This window comes from Puntigrus tetrazona, chromosome 14 (assembly GCF_018831695.1).
Source record: "Puntigrus tetrazona isolate hp1 chromosome 14, ASM1883169v1, whole genome shotgun sequence".
Lineage (NCBI taxonomy): Eukaryota > Metazoa > Chordata > Actinopteri > Cypriniformes > Cyprinidae > Puntigrus > Puntigrus tetrazona.
The window spans coordinates 6,330,162-6,349,677 of NC_056712.1; the positions used below are offsets into that span (position 1 = coordinate 6,330,162).

Consider the following 19,516-nt stretch of genomic DNA (forward strand, 5'->3'; position numbering starts at 1 on the left):
CGGCACTGAGACGTATCTGTGAAGGCCGGGAGCGATTCCACAACGTCTCACTCTAAAATGTAAATCGTGTTCCTCATTAAGATTTTGCAGTGGTTTGTTTGACGTCTGTGAATTGTTCGAGGCTGAGCCTGACAGACAGACAGCTGCCTTGAGAAATCTGACTCAATAAACTCAATGATAATCTATGACGGAGCCGCCGGAGTCTACAGAGCGCTCTGCAGCACAGAACACTATCATGCTCCAGCAACACCCTTAAAACAGGCCTGCTTGCCTCACGGTGCTTGCTGTGAGCTGTGCCTTATCTTTATCTTGACTGCAAACTCAATTTGATCCTCTGCAGTGCAGCTTTGTGAGATTGGGCTCGAGAGACACGGTGCAGCCCTGCATTCAGCTTAGCTTATCCATCAAACACAGAGGGTCCCTTATTCCCTATCTTATAGGGCAAAATGTCCACACGAGTATGCCGATACAATGCAATTTTGGACTTGTGAGGACATTTTTGGCCCCCATGAGGAAACAATTAAGCTTTACACAAAATTACAGAGAGAGAGAGAGAGAGAGAGAGAGAGTGTGTGTGTGTGTGTGTGTGTGTGTGTGTGAGAGAGAGAGAAAGAGACAGATATCTGAAACATCTGGTCACAGCTCATTTTTTGTCCACTAGATGGCAGTATTACATTCTATTTTAACATTTTGTTCCAATTTCTATTTCGTTGTGTGTGTGTGTTTTATTGGTAACCATATAAATCTGAACCCGTTTAGGAAACTCATTATTATTAAAAAACATGCAATTAACTGAATAATAACCTACTGTCAGTAACGACTAAAATTATGTTAATCGTAGATAAATAATTTAAATTAAGCATTACAATTATAGTTGTGTTATATAAACAAATTATAATTGCTAAATAAATAAATAAAAGGAAATCAGCGAGTAATTAGCCTGCATTCTCCTTAAATCGCAAAGTGAACGAAGTTTTCTGACACGTCTTGTTTTCTGCACTGATTCGTTCAAGTGTGATACCGCGGGGGCGGGGCTGGCGCCGGTGACGTCGCCGCTCAGGGGCGTGGCCGGCGCGCGGGATATTATGGTCCGGTTGCAGAGCGCGAGCAGCGACAGAAACCCATCATGACGCTTCATCGTTCACATCTATTCCTCCGCTGGACGTTGTGCAAAAATGTCATCTTCGTGACAGCAGCGGACATTTGCTCACAGGCGGCTCTTTAGACGGCATGCTTCCAGTGCTTGACTCACGGTAGGTTCGTGTGAATCGGACGCTGTCCGTATGTTTGGGACCTTCGGTTATGGACAAATGAAAGGGACATCATCTGGAAAGTCAGCCTTTGCTCGGCAGCGTTTAACACCGGCGAGCTTTTCCGAGCCACGTGCGCTAATTGACATGCTTTAAAACTCATTACTGACGGATTACTATGCGTAGATTGCGTTTCTCGACCGTGATGGTGAACTGGAGACGTGTTGTGAGTTCACTGATACATTTCTGACATTATCGATATTTTAAACTCCACAGTAAATTTCAGTCCCAAAGTTGACTTTTTTTTTCAATCTTTCACCAATCATTCTGAAACATGGCTTTACCTGACAATGCTATTAGCCTTCCTGTCGATGAACTGGCCTTTCCGGAGATCATTGAGCTAAACGTTGGGGGTCAGGTGTATATCACCCGCTACTCGACTTTAACAAGTGTGCCGGACTCGCTCCTGTGGGAGATGTTCAGCCAGAAGAGCACCAAGAACCTCCCTCGCGACACCAAGGGTCGTTTTTTCGTGGACCGAGACGGTTTCCTGTTCCGTTATATTCTGGATTACATGCGCGACCAGCAGCTCGTTCTTCCCGATCACTTCCCGGAGCGAGGACGGCTGCAGCGGGAGGCCGAGTTCTTCAACCTCCCTGAGCTCGTTAAGCTCCTGGCGCCGAAGCTCAGTAAGCAGAACTCTCTGGGTGACGAGGGCTGCCAGAGCGACCCCGAGGAGCCCTCGCCCGGGGCCGACATCGCCCGGAGCCTCGGGGCCGTCGCCTGCTCCAGCTTGGCGTCGGGCGACGGAAAGTGCTCCGGGTTCATCACCATCGGCTACCGGGGCTCTTACACCCTCGGCCGCGACAGCCAATCAGACGCCAAGTTCCGGCGAGTGGCTCGGATTATGGTGTGTGGGAAGACTTCTCTCGCGAAGGAGGTTTTCGGGGAAACGCTGAACGAGAGCCGTGACCCCGATCGCCCGCCTGAGCGCTACACGGCGCGCTATTACCTAAAGTTTACTTTCTTGGAGCAGGCTTTTGACCGGTTGGCCGATGCCGGCTTCCACATGGTGGCTTGCAACTCCACCGGGACTTGCGCCTTCGCTCACGAGCAGACTGACGACAAAATCTGGGCCAGCTACACCGAATACGTATTCTACCGTGAGTGATCTTAAACCCTGCCTCCCAAGCCACAGATCACCTAGAAGCTTCTAGATCGCCGTCCGTCAGACTTCCCCACCTCCGAGCCCCTAAACCTCTTCCCGCTGCGCTCCAGTAACGATCCCTCCCTCCAACGAGCCCTGTTGATCTTCCCCTCACCGAGAGACTGCCTTCCCTTTCTCAGTTGATGCGTTTTGTCCAGGTGGAGATGAACTGCTAAACTAGGCTCGAGCCTTTCCAGAGGGCTTGTCTTATGTCACTCAAATCGTCTGACACATTGCAGAGCTTTCGAGTTGTTCGTGATGCGGAATAGAGACGTAGTAGATTATGTAATTTGGGTCATTATCATAGGGAGTTATAAAACCATCTTTATGGATAGATGCGGTCACTGTGAGACCAAGAGATGAAACCGTGCAGACTGTTTGGATTGGACAAGCTGTTTTACATCGATTATATTAATGTGTCGAACTGTTTTTTTTTATCTAGCATTAATGAATAGTGTCAAAGCAGGTAGCCATTAATTGCACAGAACGGTATAATGCCACCTGAAAGTGCTGAGCTGTATTAGCGGTGTTATTAAGCTTTCTGTGTTTTACTCGTGTAAGGCTAGATTTGATAGGAGTCGAACGTTGTGGTCAGAACACTCAAGTTTTATTTTTAGGTCTACCTGAGTTGCCAGTTCAGCTGAAAATAGCTTAACTGAATCTAGTTTAAATCATCTCATGGGCTAATATTATTTTTGGTTTCGGAGCTACATGCTTCATATTTTATATTTAAATTTAAAGATACACGTATTTAAATGAATTATTCAAGTGCATTCAGTAATTAATGTTTGCTTGGGCCTACTTAAGCCATAGCCTGTAAAAACCACCATATATTATTTTTACAATCATGCAGGTATCAGTTAAGTAGATATTTTCTTCTTCATTAAATGCAGTTAGACTAGAACTTTACATTTCGGGTATTTCGATTGTAACCTCAGGCCAGAATTGCCATTAACTGAAACACAGGCGGATTTTATTTCTGAGATGTCATTTGAGATCAAATCAATTACTGGTTGATACGTATTATGTCGATCAGAAATGAACTTAATCTCTTAATCCTAATTTCCTGATAGTGTTTTAAAGGTTTTGTTGAGGCATTGTTTAAAGTGAAGTGCAAGCCTCAAAGTGTCTTTATGAAAGCATGAATAAAAATATAATTATTTATCGAGTATTTTGTCCTCAATATAAAACCAAATGTATGTATTTACACTTTACCAAAAACAGGCCGAAATGAAATACATATACATTTCCTGTCATATTTATGAAATGAAGTCAATCCTAGATTAAAGCAACAGTTAATGCTCAAGCTAGTGTTTCACCAGTAAAACTTCTATAGCAAGCATAAAAGCATACGAGTCAGAAACGGCATGAGATTCACTCAAACAGATTTGTATTTTTTTATGTTTATTCTGTCTTACACATTTTGGTAGCATTTTTTTTGCAGGCTGAATATTGATACTGGATAGTTCTGCGTTGCTCAGTGAAAGTTAAAGAGAAAATGGAAGCGTTACATCAGTTTATTAAATCTTTCTCCCCTAAAGTCTCTTCTCCACTGACTCCTCTGTTTTCACGCTGCTTCCCAGTGTCTCTCTTTCATTCGTTCCTTCCGCGGAGACTTCAAAGCGTGAACACAGGCAAGGCCAGAATGAAAACCAGGACAAACCTATAACCAGCTCAGTCAAAGCAGATTACCCAACCAGCCTTTGTGTTGCTGTGTCTAATCTATCTAATTAAGATTGCTCTGGCACACTGAGCAGCTCACATTGTACTCCAGCGAGGAACTAGCGAAAAACATATTTAAATATCTTTTCAGCTCAGTAAATATAAAGATGATTCAAACAGACAAACTGAGATCGTTGTTACAAGAGCTGAAATTATCCAGCTGTCTGAAACATTAACATCCTTTGTTAGTTGATATATGGCCAACATCCCCTATACGTAGTCAACCATCTAAAACACTGCTGCATGGATTTAGAGTTTCTGATAAAAACTATATGCTCAAGTAACATCACAGACCAGATGTCCTAAAAAGATTTGGAGCGCCAACTTTTCACAATCATATCAATTTCCCGTTTTACTTGTAAATGGGGTACACTACAGAAGTCAGATGGGTTTGGACTGGCAATGTATTTGAGAGTTTCTAGATATGGCAGCAGGTGGGTTTTATGAAACATCTAAGCTCTGTGCAATAGCTAAATGACAGTGATTTGTGACAGTAAACAGCCGATCCTTCACTCTGACCAGCTGTATAATTGTTGCATTGTGTGCTGATGTTATTTATAGGGTCTAGGCACAGCTATTAAGCAGCTCTGCAGCCATTCTGCCTCGCTGTAACTCCTAAGTCATAATCATAATAGGCACTAAGGTGGATATATCCCCCCAATCATAATAGGATTTTTCAATGACTGATTCTTGGATTTTTCCGTTTGATTCACTGAAATCATTAATATCCTCGGTCCAAGGCACACAGCTCTTGATGATGATGGGTGGGGGTGATGATGCCTCGATTGATCAGCTTTACTAATTAAAAGAGGCAGTGAGGGAGAGGGACTCGAAACTTATCCGCTGACGATGAGAAAGAACCTCTGAGCCTCTGAACTGATAACAAGTGCTGTTGTATCGTTTGTTTTAAATGTAATCATTTCCTGCTTCTTCTGGGTTTTCTCTTAAGTAAAAGATCTGAATATTTTAGAAGAAACCGTTTCATTTTGTAATAATTCATTATGGACACTAGTCCGGTAATCCTCAAGGAATGTGAGGATCGCTATTACAATATCTGTCATATATTGGAAATGACAATCCACTGGGATACTAATGGTGTCAAATAAGAATCCAATAATATCCTACTCAAACTGAAATGCTTATTTTTCAGTGCAACAATCTTTATTTATTTGTAGCTGATGATTGGAGGATTCTTATGGATTCTATTACAAACCTTTAGCTCCATATTTTGATAGAAATTGCATTAATATTCCCCAACATTCCTATCTCTTGTGTCAAATAGTCTTTTTTTTGTTTTTGTGGTTGTTTTTTCATTTTTGAGAATCAGGCTCCTTCGAGCAGCGTTCAGTTAGTAGGGTTGGTGTTTTTTCACTAGGAACGAGGACATTTTGGGGTTTGGTTCAGGTGGTGTGGCTAACAGTTGAAATCAGTGCAAACTTGTTGTATACATTTTGCAATCTTTGCATGTTCCCAGTTACTAGTTATATTATATGAAACTGTATAATATAAATCATAGTATGATGCATTCCTCCTGTTGCTTGTCTATAAATAAATTGCTTTCAGAGTACCTCGCATTCTTTGGATCTCTTGCATCCATTGATCTGTGCAAAGAATTCACAAATACTTCAATGCAGTGAGTTCCTAAGATGCACTAGTAAATAGATGCAGCTGCACATAATGTTGATGCAGAAATACCACAGTTAACAACCAAATAACATACAATGAAGGAAGACCTGTGGGGGCAGAAGGGTGTAGGTGGATTTGAACTCAGGTTCAGACTGAGCAACTGAACCATTAAAAAAAGCAACACACAAGACTGTGAAATGCCTTAGTTACATACATAACCCAAATTCACTGAGTAGAGAATAAGACATGTGATATTATGGCAGATATAAAGTGTCTTGTTCCATCCTAAGGGAACCAGGGTTACAAACCTTTCTCTTTCATAGGTTCACTTAACAATACATTAGTAGCTGATCCTATGGGAAAAACATACCACAGTGCCATACTACATAGAAACTGGCAGTTTATCAAGAAACACATAGACAGGGATATAGAGGAATATGAGCTGACACATGTTCAGTCAGATGAACCCAAGAACCAGTAGTCCATGTCCAGATTATAAAATCATACAAATTTCCTCCAAAGACGAATCCTTAGATAATGCTTCTAGAAGTGTAACCCTGAATGCCAAGAGGCAAAATTAACATATGTTCCTCATAAACAAGAGAAATCACATCCTTCACCAAATGCAACATCTTTTGTTTCCTAGCAGCAACACCCCTGTGGCGGCCATCAAAGCGAACAAACAGCTGATCATATTTATGCCTCTGGCTTGTGCAGTCAATGTAAATTCATAACGTCTTCACAGGAAAAAGCCAATGGAGTCTTTCAGTCATCTGCAACTCAAAGGGTGAAGGAGAAAGACTATAAGAGAGTCATAAAAGAGAGTCAAATAAAGTGAAAGTGACCTTAGGTAAGTAACCTAGGTTGATTGCAACAAAACCTTCACCAGACCAGGGGTAAAATCAATATAGGGCAGGGTAACCAATCAGGCCTGTTAAGTGTCCACCCTCTGTCAAGGCCAACAACAAGACCATCTTATAAATCTGAATTATATCCGAGACTGACTTGAGTGGCTCTATAGAGTCCCTGTAAAATCTAATAAGATTCTTAGACGTCTGCCACACTGACATTAAAACGTTCCTGAAGATAGTAGCACCAGCTACAGGCAACCAACAGGGTGGTGACAACAGACCAGGACTGCGTTCCACTCCACTTTTAGATACACACTAGCGAACTTCCCTTAGCACTTCTCCTCAGGGGAATCCCTGCTGCCGTTTTGAAGTATGTTCCACTTTGTGAATTGGACAGGGGCAGTTTATATAGACAGACCCTAGACCTCTTGATTTTGACAGAGGGAGCGAGTCTGCTTCATAGGCACTCTTAGACCACAGTGTAACACGACTGTGACATTAACACAGATCAGGTTTCATTTATCCCCACCCCAAATGGCTTCATCATATCCCAAGCATACCTAAATACAAGAGTACTGCATTGGGGAAAAACAATAATCCAACTCCGTAGTGGATTCTAAGTGATTCATGGCTTAGGACGTTCCAGTTCAGCCCAGTCCAAGGCATCTGTCAGTAGTGGGCACTCATGCAAGGTAATCAATGACATACTTCTGAGTGAACGAGAAGGAGGGAAGTTTGTGAGTGAAGGGCATAAAAACAACGGACTGGAAGCCAGTCACCGATCTAAACTAAGAGCACTGTTTAAAGGTTGAGCCTGGGAAAGTAGATCTACTTGATTGGAATCTCCCAAGGAAGGTCATTCAGGAGACATGCCAAATATGTTTCAATGGAAACACCCCTTGACACTTCATTGCAGAGTCTCTATCACTGTAAAACAATTACAACAGAATCCATCAGTGGATTAGGGTGCTGACTGAAGAAAGCCTGTCATAAAATAGGAATAAATAAGAGTGCTGTGTTCCTGTGCCTCACAGACCTCCTCAAATCAGACTCCGAAGTGACTGAGCAGCAGGGAAAAGTATATTGTCTTACTCCGTATACACATCTCAGCACACATCATATGGCTACTGTCTAAAAGAAAACTTTGTAAACTACACATCTCTGTTGGCATTGTTTCACGAAGCAAGAAGTGAGAAGATTGTAGACATCTGACATCTAGACATCTGTAAGGTTTAGCCATGGAGCAGCCGGTCGCATAAACTGTATGTTTGGTTGTATAAAGCACCAAATGACTTATCTAAGCTCTTTGACAGCATCAGTACCACCATGGTATGCAGAGCTGCACCCATCTCACTGGAAGTCCCATAGGACTTCCAAACAAGGAAAAGTCATCTAAACAGGTTTTAAACAGTAGGGTAGGGCAAGGCTTTATCAGCCACTGAAGTTTTAAAGCAAGGCAGTCTCGTTTCTGTAAATCTGACTACCTGCAGAGTTTAGTTCAACCTAATCGAACACACCTGTCTCTATCTACCAAGTGTTTCTGAAGATGATGATGATGAAGCTGATTGCACCACACTCACTCTGATTCAAGCTGGTGTTCCTGGCTCTAGAGTCGAGCACTAATAAGGACAATAAGGACTGCGGCATCTAGCCTCAGTAGTGCACCTCTTGAGATCAAGTGAGTGAGGTTAACCCACACATCTCCTACCAGCTGGCCACCGGTACTGTCTCCAGGAACAAGACTTGGCATCCTTATTCTGCCATATCTCTGTTCGTCCAAGCCAGAAAAGGACTATCAGGAAATCCTTAAAAATGGTGAGACAAATGGACACTATGACTAGCCAAGAAGCATTAGTCAAATGTGCTTCTAGCTGGGCTGGCTCTTGCCAGTCCAAAAAGTTCTGTGTAAGAACATTTTCACTAGGGGTGCTTTGGCATACTTTGGTGGTTTCAGCATCGGCTGATAAATTTCTGTAATTCTACAGAGGCTTTTGGGGGTTTGCTCATAGTTTGAAAAAGCTGAGGTGAAGACAGTGTCACGGTTGAAATTGTTTCTATTGCTGAACTAGAAGCAAACATGCTGGGAATCATCTCAACCATCTGGAGCCTTGAGTCTTTAATCTGCTCTCTAATAGTCAATAATCTCCAGAAAGCTCTATCCTCAGTAGCCCAACCCAACAAGATTTACAAGAATGGGTTCTTACCTCTGACTGAAGTGCTTTATACTGGGCGGTCCTGAACTTGTGGATTGGAAATGCTTTTGAAATTTAGATTTTTAGCTAGGCTTCTGTTTATTTTCACCACTCTATTTCAATCAGTCTATAACTGCTTACATTCACACATAGCGTGAGTCAGATTGAGGCTGGCATGTGCGTAATGCGTTAAGAATCTGTCATGGTACAGGCAGCTGTCACTACAGATAAACAAGAGACTCAGGGAGAAAGTTCAAAGAGAATATAAAGACAAATATTGACACAGTGGGATTAATTACAGCCCACGTCTGCATTGTTCAGAAACACTTGAGGGAATGGAGATGAGAACTTCACAGATGGAGGAACATGTACAGCAATACAGTGGTACTTCACCCATGGCAGTCAGTTTCTTGTTTGATCTCTCTGCACTGTCCTTCAACCCTGAATAGACTTCACAAACCCTCCGCAGCAACACTGCAATACTTCTTCAAATCATTAAACAAGCATTTTACAATTAATTAATCCTGCAAGTTGTCCAGTAAGGATGATATTTGCGTTTGAATATACAGAATGAATCTTCCAGTAGGCCACGTCCACACAACTGACTTCTGACATCAGTGCTGAAAAATTAAAATAAATCTTTTATGTAAATACATTTACTTAATCTTTATTGATAGAAAAGTGTAAATATGAGCTACAGTGTTTTAGAGATCATAACAATTGATCTGTGGGGCATTTTCAGTTTCAGTGGGGTAAAAGAATATTGCTTGGCTTCTATATCGCCATCTGTGGTTAAAACGCAGAACAGCACGTCACTTGTGGAACAGTTCTTTTACACCATCTGTTCTTTAGCACAGCTCTTCTGCGCCGGGGAATCTGTTGGTTTGAGGAGTCTTCATGGTTACTGGTGAGAACCGTCAGTTGGCGAAAAGGTCATATGAATAAGTAAATATCATATTTATCACCATGGTCTGGATATCGTCTCGACACAGGCTTTCTCTCAGAACTATCCATGATGCATTTTTGCTGACTAGTTCAAATTGTATGCAACACTATTTATTCTAGCAAAAACCTATAACCGCTCCTTGGCAGCCTACAGATGATAAAGTTAGCCTGGAATTTATTGGGATTTATCGGGTAGACACAAATGCTTTAGAGCTAAGCTTCTTTTTATGGGGACATTTTTCACCTTTATTCACACAGTACAATATAAAGTGACTATAAAGCGGTGTGTGTGTGAGGGAGGAGGGGTGTGTGTGTGTGTGTGTGTGTGTGTGTGTTGTAAAGGACCTTTTTGCCAAAGTAGAATGGCAAAAAGGTGGAGCATTTCCAGTAAATTTCGGAAATGTGCCAGAAATTCTAGAGACTTTTCAGGATTTTTTAAAATCTTCCAGGGATTTCTGGAAATTTCGGAAAAGAACCAGAAATGTTCCACCCCTCTGCAAGCGTTAAATTCCGGTCTCCCAAAACAAACAGGCCATGCTAAAGCACTGTCCACGAGGATATAGGTTTTGACCAAAGCTGTTCATGCTGTGCTTGATTGTTTGCTTTTAGGATTTTTATTGGGACAAAAATACAGCAAAATCACATCACGATGATCCTTCTTTTAGGACAGAAGATCAGATTTATTATTTTATATTGAGCAAATATTGAAGTTTAAATCCAAAGCCATTAAAGGGCCCTCCTCAGTGTGACTACATCATAAAGCCATTATGAACCGTAACCATAGAGACAATATGCATTTGCCTCTTTGAAAAGCATCTCACAGCCCACTCAAGGCCAGATCACAGGCTCTTAACCAGCACTGGGTGAACATAAGATAACAGATACTCAAGACACAGGCCGACTGTTTTCTTGTCAGTCAGTAACTATTACACTTTGCTTGATGGTAGGTGTTTTGCTCTTGTGGTATGAAATTGTTGCATATATATATATATATATATATATATATATTATATATATATATATATATATATATATATACACACAGATCACACATATATTATACATAGAAAAGCCTTTATTTTGGTTGCGATTAATCATTTGACAGCACTTATTAAAAAAATCCCACACACTACCATATTACCAAAATAACATGCTGGCGTCTTCTTTCATGTAATGTATAGCAATTTCTGTAAATGGTCCCCTTCCTGTGTCTTTGTGCATTTTGTGAGAGTTGAGAAGGACAGTTAGCTGACAGCATGTTACAGCTGCTCTTTCTAGAAATGAACTGTCCTTTGAATGTTAAATGACATCTTGAACTGAGTTGTTGTTTCGTGAGCACGACTGTGTTGATGATCTTTCACATTCGTGGCCACACACACACACACACACACACACACACACACACACTTGTTAATTTTTCTCATAACACATTGAAGCTGATGACGGTGCTGTAAAAATGTGCCACAGACAACAGATGGACTGCCTGGAAATGAGCTGAGGAAAGTCACTTCCAGATCTTTCCAGACCGGCGCTGAAAGGAAGCTACAGATCCACAGCGGTTCACCCCATCATCATCATCATCATCATCATCATCACTCCTCAGATTTCTCCTGTGAGAAATGCTTGGGCATTCGTCATGCTTGAACTATTCTTGCTTTGATATTTTATAAATGAAAGCTTCACTGGAAGCTTGTGTTCTTGTGGAGGAGAGACACTGGCCGTCCCTCGCTGATCCAGTCCTGCAAAGTGTTTTGGGCATCTGATGTTGAGCTGGAGGCAGATGCTCTCTATGTCTCTGGATCTCTGAAGTGCAGTGTATTTCAGAGGAGCTTGCAGAAGGGGAGCCGAATTCAAGTCTTGGATTTCTTTTAACTTGCATATGTCTGTGTGCTGTCCCTGATCTTTGGACTTGATCATTGTTTGCTCATGCAATAATGCAACCTCACTGTCATGATTACAACAGCGTATGCCTCCATCGTGTACATTTCGGACCCCTCCTATATTGAGCCCGGCTGTACTTTCTCCTGCTTCACGCCTTTCTTCTATCTTGTGGGATTCTTTATTAGTTCTGCCACACTCCTCGTTTCAGGCAGCCATTTTAATGATGTTTTACTTTCTAGTAACCACACGCTCTGGGCGCAGGATGTCTACTTTAGTATATACTTGTGGTTACAGTAAGGTTTGCAATAAGCCATTTAAAGTAGCAACCATGTAACTGTAAAGTAAAAGCCACTATTTTGCAACCTTTTTGTTCTCATCACACAGGTCAGTGTAGGACGGCACGAGTCGTCAGAGATAGTTTACCATGTCAGTGGACTAACCAAAATCAGTGCAGATTTAGTTAGTTATACAGATTCGGCCAAAATAAATAAACATTATCATTATACCAAGCTTCATTAATTATTTTTAACGTATTGCTGAATATGTCGAAAACAATTAAATCTTGGTGACCTTCTAGTTCTAGTACCTAAAATGTAACCGAATTACAGTAAAGACAAATTAAATACAGTAACTGTCTGGAAACCCTAGTGTGTGCCAGTGTGTTGAAATCACTTTCTGGGGGCTGTATTTGTGATACTAAGGTTTAAAGATATATGGTACTGAATAAAGGTTAGTATGAAGCAGTATAACGGGCTGTTTTTGTACAGGTAAAGTCTCACTGAGGCTCTCTTGAAAACTAACCTGAATATAATAGGTTACTTTTTTTGCACCTTGTTGGTTACTGTAATTTTCTACAGTACATAATTAGTTATTGTGTTTTCTACAAGACATTACTGGTTACAGAGACACTCACAGTACTTCCCACATTACTACGATGTTGACTGAGGTATTCTTCTGTGAACTAGTATACAAACACAAACACAGTAAATTACTGTAGATTTCAAAGTGTATAGCAGTGATTACCACATTCCACAGAGCTGTACTTTATATATATGCCTCCTTCATCAAACACACCTGAGTCAGCTCATGAGTGAAATCTGACCATGCGTGGTGTATGCTGAGCCCTTTGCATTGAGTCACATCTGACACAGGTTTTCCTCAGATCTTTGATAATGCACACTTTCAAACATTGTCATGTGAGCGAGCACCGTTTTGCCTCAGATTTCATGCATTTGTCAGAGGTCTCCATAAAACTGTTGGTGAGTGAAAATCTGAGCTAATTTTCTAATCTGTCAGTAATTTTTATAATTCTAAATAGCGATTATATTTAGATTCTCATCAAAACAAAAAAACATGTTGTGCAGATATAAAAAAATACCAGTAATACAACAACACTATGATGTATATATATTTTACAAATGAAATAATGGGCTAAAATATGACCTTGCCATGTTTACTCTACATGCATAAACTGCATAAAAAATTCTAAATAAAATAAAAGCACTGGTGTGCCCGGTATGTGACTCTGATAAGGTGATATGTTTAAGAACGTGTGTAAATCTTGAGTGACGCTTCTCTATATTTATTCACCCATTAATGGGATTCAGAGAAACTCATGAGAGCTGCCTGCAGATTTTCTCTCCCACACTTTGAAATCTCACAAAACACACACCATCCCACGTTATATGGACACTCATTTTCACACACACACTGGTGCAGCACTGGAATGCACAGTTTTTTTCAGTATTTCTGGGCTATGTAAGCGCTTTCAGTGCTGCTGAGCCTGTGGCTGAATGAGGGAGTTTGTGTATGTGATTGGAAGCAGATGAAATGATGCCAGAGCTCGAACACAAGTGAAAGCCGTGCAGGGGCATTTTCTCAGCGTCATGCACAGCTGATCATCTTCTCACACTTTGCACCGCTGATATAACAAACAAACATCAAGGGACACAAAACAGATTTGGCAGCATGTCCTCCTGGAGCTCTTCCCAGCTGTGTTCCACCTGTACTCACTCCAGACACGCTCAGCCGCACAGAGCTGCTCCAAATGTAATCAGACACTGGTGTCACACTTACTGTAATTATGTCTGAACGGCGTGATTTTTCTCCCAAAACACACAACCCGACCTCCGCTGATTTCATTGGTCAGACGCTATATCTATTAGGATAACCCATGCAGCAAATAAATAAAATATAAAGAAATACATAAATGTCAAAAATATATATATTTGCTAAAACATATTCTAGCATATATTTATAAATACCAGTATATTTTGCCTTTTTTTGAAAATATATTTTAAAATATAATTTTTTTTGCATATTATAAAAACACTTTTTAAAATATATATTTTGCCCTCCATCTATTTCAATAAGCATTCTTCAGGTTTGAAATAAAAACTTGTTTTCTGTAACACATTTTAGCATATATGACCCATTTAAATAATAGAAAATACTAAAGCTTAAAGTTTTTTTTAAGCTTTAGTACCACTCATTAGATTTGCTGAGGAGCCGAACCAAGTCTCAGTTCTCAGCAATGATTCGAGGTTGTGGCAAGGGGACATAACGTCTCTATTCCCTCCATCAGGGAACAAGGGTTAGGTACATTCTCTGCCTGTCAGTCACTACAAGTTATGTCATTACAACAAACTGGGGGCCAATGGAAAATGCCACAACCTGTTACCACCTGATTTACTATTACCCCAGAACAATTCGCTGACCTTGGTGCCCACAGGGTACCAGAGTGGAGTACATGGCTATTGGAGAAGCCAGTTAGAAAAACTTCTACCAGAAGCACTTTCAACCTTCCAAGAGGGTGCTAACCTCTTCTATTTGTTGTATAGATGGCAGAACAATGGGGAAGCAGCCTTCCTAAGAAGAACGCTACGGAGACCACATCCTGGAAGATATACATATTAGGATCTCCATGGAGAATCAGCTATATGGAGCAGTACAGGGGCCGACCGGAACCAGGCAAGCTACGCCGATACTGGGTCTGGCTTCGCCAAGGCTGACTGCCGAGAGTGTTGGGGAAGCTCCACCAGGGTGAGAACTTTTACTGGAGGAGGACACAGAGGCTGTCTGCCCATTGCATGTAGCGCCCCATGCGGCGTGACTGCAGCTGTGGAAGCCATATTTGGAACAGAAAATGTCTCCCTCCTTCGTCCTCACCACCCTTGAAGGTGGGGCAGAGAGGGGCGATATTTCTCACGTGGAGAGAGCAGTTGTGGTGTACTTGTGCCAGGCCCCCATCCAAAGCCTGTAGGACCACCACAGCTCTCACTGTTAAGGTCTACAGCGCTGCGGGCCAGGCTACCTCAACCTCTACATACCATGGCGATCATGCAGGTCCACCAAACCAAGGCATTGAAAGAGATGCACAAGGGTGGCTCCGACCAGGGGTTGATGCAGGAGCTGCATACGGTGACCATCTTCCTCTGCGATGAAGGTCACAGTGCGGCCCCTCTGGAAGGCGATGTCCGCCTTGATGGCCCAAGAACACCATCTATGGCTTAACCTGACTGAGATGCGTGATGCTGACAAGATTTGTTTCTTGGATGCTCCCATCTCCTAGGTTGAGCCATTCGGCGACACTGTTGAGGACTTTGTTAAGCTGTTCTCGGCAGTTCAGCACATCCTCCTCCGACGTGAACCTCCAGCTGCCACCGCTCCACCACTGCTTTCGTCTAGGCCTGCTCTTTGCCACAGAAAAACCAGGTTAACGACAACAGAAGGTACCAATTCATCCTGAAGGATAGAGAGGCGGGATCGCAGCACTGTAAGGGGCATGGCCTTGCAATGATGCACCCCAAATGCGTCCTCAGCATGCTGGATCCCTAGACACTGAAGACAATGCTTGTGGCTGTCATTCGCAGACAGATTATGACTGCACACAAGAGGGATGTGGCTGAAATGGCATCTTGAAAAAGAAACGAAATTGCTCTTTTAGCAGAGACATCCAGGGGAATTGCTGGAATGCAGGAATACCGCTGATCGTGTCCTCGGCACCACCCAGAACAGCCTCTGTTTCAGCTTCTCTTTCTAGTAGCACATCAGAACTAGCAGTCATGAAGACTTTCAGCTCCGTAGCAAAATCAAACAAGCAGTTACACCTGTCGCCTATTTTTTTACCCGTGTGGCGGGGAGGGGCTCAGGATTAGTTAACAAATTTCATTGGCGTTTTCTCTTAATCAGAGCTAATCAGGGCTCCAAGCAAGACCCTAGTCTGTCGTCACAACTCATAACTCATAGTGACTGACAGACAGGGAACTAACTTCATACATCCACCAAAACTCACCAAAACCCCAGCTGATTAGAAGTCTTGACTTAGGAGTGGATTTAGTTCTGAGAAAAACACAGATGACGATGGTTTTGATATTTTGAATATAATGCAATGACATCCAAACATTTCTGAGAGTGACTTAAGTGTCCAAATCCATTTTCAAAGCAGAGCCAATGCTTTGAAAATGCAAACAGACAAACAGAGATGTACTTGTATATTCTGTGTGAAGTCCCTCAGGAGTGGATGGACCACCTGAGCGTCCAGAACTCCTGCCACAATCAAGGGCAGCTTTATGTGCTTTAATGTGATAAAGCCAATTTGTCAGGGAATGATATGAGTGAAGTTCGCTTTAATCTGTGATGTGTTTCACTTTTAACATGCTACAATATCTATCTGCACTTTATTGAAGCTCCCTCAAACATTCTATTGACTTGTAAATAAAGGGAACTTGACTTGACTAACCAGATGGAAGCACAGTACAAAAAAAATCCAAATAAACACAAAGCAAGAGGTTTGCTATTAAACATCAGATGTGTAACGAGGAGTCAGAGGCGGTCAGATCCATTTGCTAGCTCTTTAATAAGAATAGTCAGATAGGCAGGAGATCAACAACGGAGATGGATAACGGAGCCAAGGGCAGAATCATGAACAGAGTCAGGAGAGGGTTGAGGAAGGCAGCTATAATCAGGGTCGAGGTGCACAGGCAAAGGGTCAGAAGACAGGCAGCAAACAATCAGAGAAACAATAAACAGTCCAAGATCAGCACAAGAAATTAATGGAATTGTAAGAACACTCAGAATTACCAGCCGGGGAAAGGAGTCTGAGCAGTTTGTAAAGGGAGGTTAATGAGTAGCACCTGGGCAGGTGATCAGACCTAGGTATGGGGCATGATGGGAAAGTGGTTTGAAACAATCAGCACTCAAGAGATGGTTCCCTCCAGTGGCCGTCGGAGAGAGCCACAGAGTTCATGACCAGATGAATGTGCAGCTTAGTTTTTATCCCTTCAGCCCTAACCCCAAACCTAACCTCACACTGTATACTCATGACATTTTGACATGTAGGTGCAGTCAGGTTTAGTTCTAAGAATGATTGAAGTGGACTATCAAAATAAAGTGTTGTCTGCTTTCTGTCCAGTAAGTGCACTAGATTTGTTATTATTATTATCCTGTTGCATAATTCCAGATGTTTTCGCGTTTTATAAAGCTAATGATACTCAATCATCCTGGAACGGTGAAAATTGATGAGAATTGGTGAATTGGTGAGAATCTTTGTGCATCATTTTAAATCAATTCTGAATTTATAACTTGTTGAATTTAATTAGTGCTGTGAAATGATTATTTGTGATTAATTGCATCCAAAATGACATAATTTATGTGTGTGTTCTGTATATATTAATGTATATTTATTTATAAAAAAATTAAATATTTACATGTATGTCTATATTTAAATTCATATAATTTATATCAGAAATAAATGTAATTAATACATAAACTAGTGCTCTCAAACGTCACATCCAAAATACACAATTTATAGTATATGTGTATTTCCTGTATATATATATATATATATATATATATTCTTGCTTTTAATAATATCCATTTTTAATATATTAACATATGGTTGTGTTATATATATGCACAGTCCACACACGGATGTGATGAATCGTTTGGCGTTCTGTTGTGGAACAGCTTATTATTATACTGCGGTGTCCCTGATATACATGTTGTTTTGTTTTTGTAATGACAGGAGGCAAAGCGTCCGCGTCGCTCTGCTTCAGTGATCCAGATATGGACAGAGCAGAGGAGGAGGCCATATATAACCCACATACCTCCAACGTCTGTAGCCTGGATGACACAAACACCATCCTTGACCTGGACAGTGAATCTCTTTCAGAGCCCCTTCCTCCTCCGGCCCTGGACAGTCCTGAGCCGCCTCTGCTCCGGGATCCCAGTCCTCCTCCGCTGGCCGCGCTCAGCCCGGCTCGACCCACCACCCTGCTCCTGAAAACCCTGCCCCGGCCCGTGACCAGCAGCACCAGGGAGAACGGAGGACCGCTGGGCAAAGACCCGGAGGAAGAGGAGAAGAAGCTGATGGAGGAGGAGCTGAAGAAATGCATCGAGGATTTCAGGAGAATCCGCATCCCCAAACTCTTCCCAGACCGCAAGAGACACTGGCAGAGTGATCTGCTGAAAAAATACAACGCGTAACACGGACAAACAGCAGCGCTGTCTGGCTCCTGGATGTGTTTTGTGAGTTACTCTTCCTAGCTGTGGCACGAAGAGCCCTGCAGCTGTGATTAAAAGACTTGTCAGAGACACCAAGCTGATCTAAACTCTGTGTTATTCATGCCAAAAAACCCAAATGCATTTTTTCTTTGTGTCACTATTTATTGCTTTCCTTATCATTTCAAATACAGTTCTTGAATGACCTGTTATGTTATTTTATAATTAATCATGATTAATCACTAAAATAAGACTTTTTGTTTACATAATATACCTACTGTGTTTATTACGTATATATAAACTCACAAATATTGACGTATATAGTTTGAAAACAGTGTTATTATTTTTCTATTGTAAATAAATATATTGAATATACAAAGTTGTTTTACTTAAACGTATACATGCATGCGTTTGTATTTATGCATAATAAATATGGACAGTAAACGCTCATATATTATGTAAACAAAAGCTTTTATTATGGATGCGATTAATCGTTTGACAGCACTAATCATTTTATAGAGTTCACGACCTGTTTGCCACGCTGCTGTTTCTTCTTCTTTATTTTGTTGCACTGACAGGCGAGGAAACGAACGGGTGTTTATGCTGATTTAAAACGAATACAGTTATTTTTGACAACGCAATGCATCACAAAGCAGTTGCAAGCCTTTTGTTTGAGTTCAGAGTCTGTTAGCAGTGAAGTAACATGCAGGCTATATAATCAAATCCTCCTTAAAACTGTCTGAAAAGCACAAAAGCGTCACGAATTTCAGGTTGCTCGTGGTTTTAGATGCATTGGTTTATTTGATGGTTCAAGATTTTTTACAACTTTTTTATGTCATAAACTATGTTCCTGAATCATGAATAAATTATGGTAAAATGCATTTATCGATTCATTTAAAGGTACGCACCGCTGATATCTGAAATCAAACTAATTTGTGTGACAGTAAATAAAGCAATAACACCTTAAAGTGGAAGTGTATCGTTTCTGTGTCGGTGCACAATAAATGTTTGGTTTAAATCACGTTTACACATTAAAGTCTGCTTTTTAGCACATTTCCATGGCTTTCATGTAACGTCATCAGAGAAAAACATGAATAATGGTGGTCAGGTGACTGGAAGACGAAACTGATCAACGTTTTTTTTGAGTTAGACCAACATTTTTCACATCGGAAAAAACGGAAATAATCAAAAAGTAAAATAATGAAAATGAAGTATCAGGTAGAGGTTGGGTAGGTGTAGAGAGGGCTTATATTGTCCTGATAAGATGGTATCCATGTAATAATTTGAATTAAAATGATAATTTACACACTGCATTATTATTATGTGTTTTTTAATAATGCA

At 41.3% G+C, this 19,516-nt stretch overlaps 2 protein-coding genes across 2 annotated transcripts; both read left to right on the plus strand.

Annotated features, from left to right (window-relative positions):
• The first annotated feature begins 1,062 nt into the window (after nucleotides 1-1,062).
• Nucleotides 1,063-19,207, plus strand: LOC122358253 (BTB/POZ domain-containing protein KCTD16-like). Its single transcript, XM_043258050.1, has 2 exons — nucleotides 1,063-1,253; nucleotides 17,700-19,207. Exon 2 carries the CDS (start codon nucleotides 17,741-17,743, stop codon nucleotides 18,158-18,160), a length of 420 nt encoding a protein of 139 aa, XP_043113985.1. The 5' UTR covers nucleotides 1,063-1,253; nucleotides 17,700-17,740; the 3' UTR covers nucleotides 18,161-19,207.
• kctd12b (potassium channel tetramerisation domain containing 12b) lies at nucleotides 1,253-3,623 on the plus strand. The gene has a single exon (XM_043258049.1). It carries the CDS (start codon nucleotides 1,585-1,587, stop codon nucleotides 2,419-2,421), a length of 837 nt encoding a protein of 278 aa, XP_043113984.1. The 5' UTR covers nucleotides 1,253-1,584; the 3' UTR covers nucleotides 2,422-3,623.
• Nucleotides 19,208-19,516: the final 309 nt, after the last annotated feature.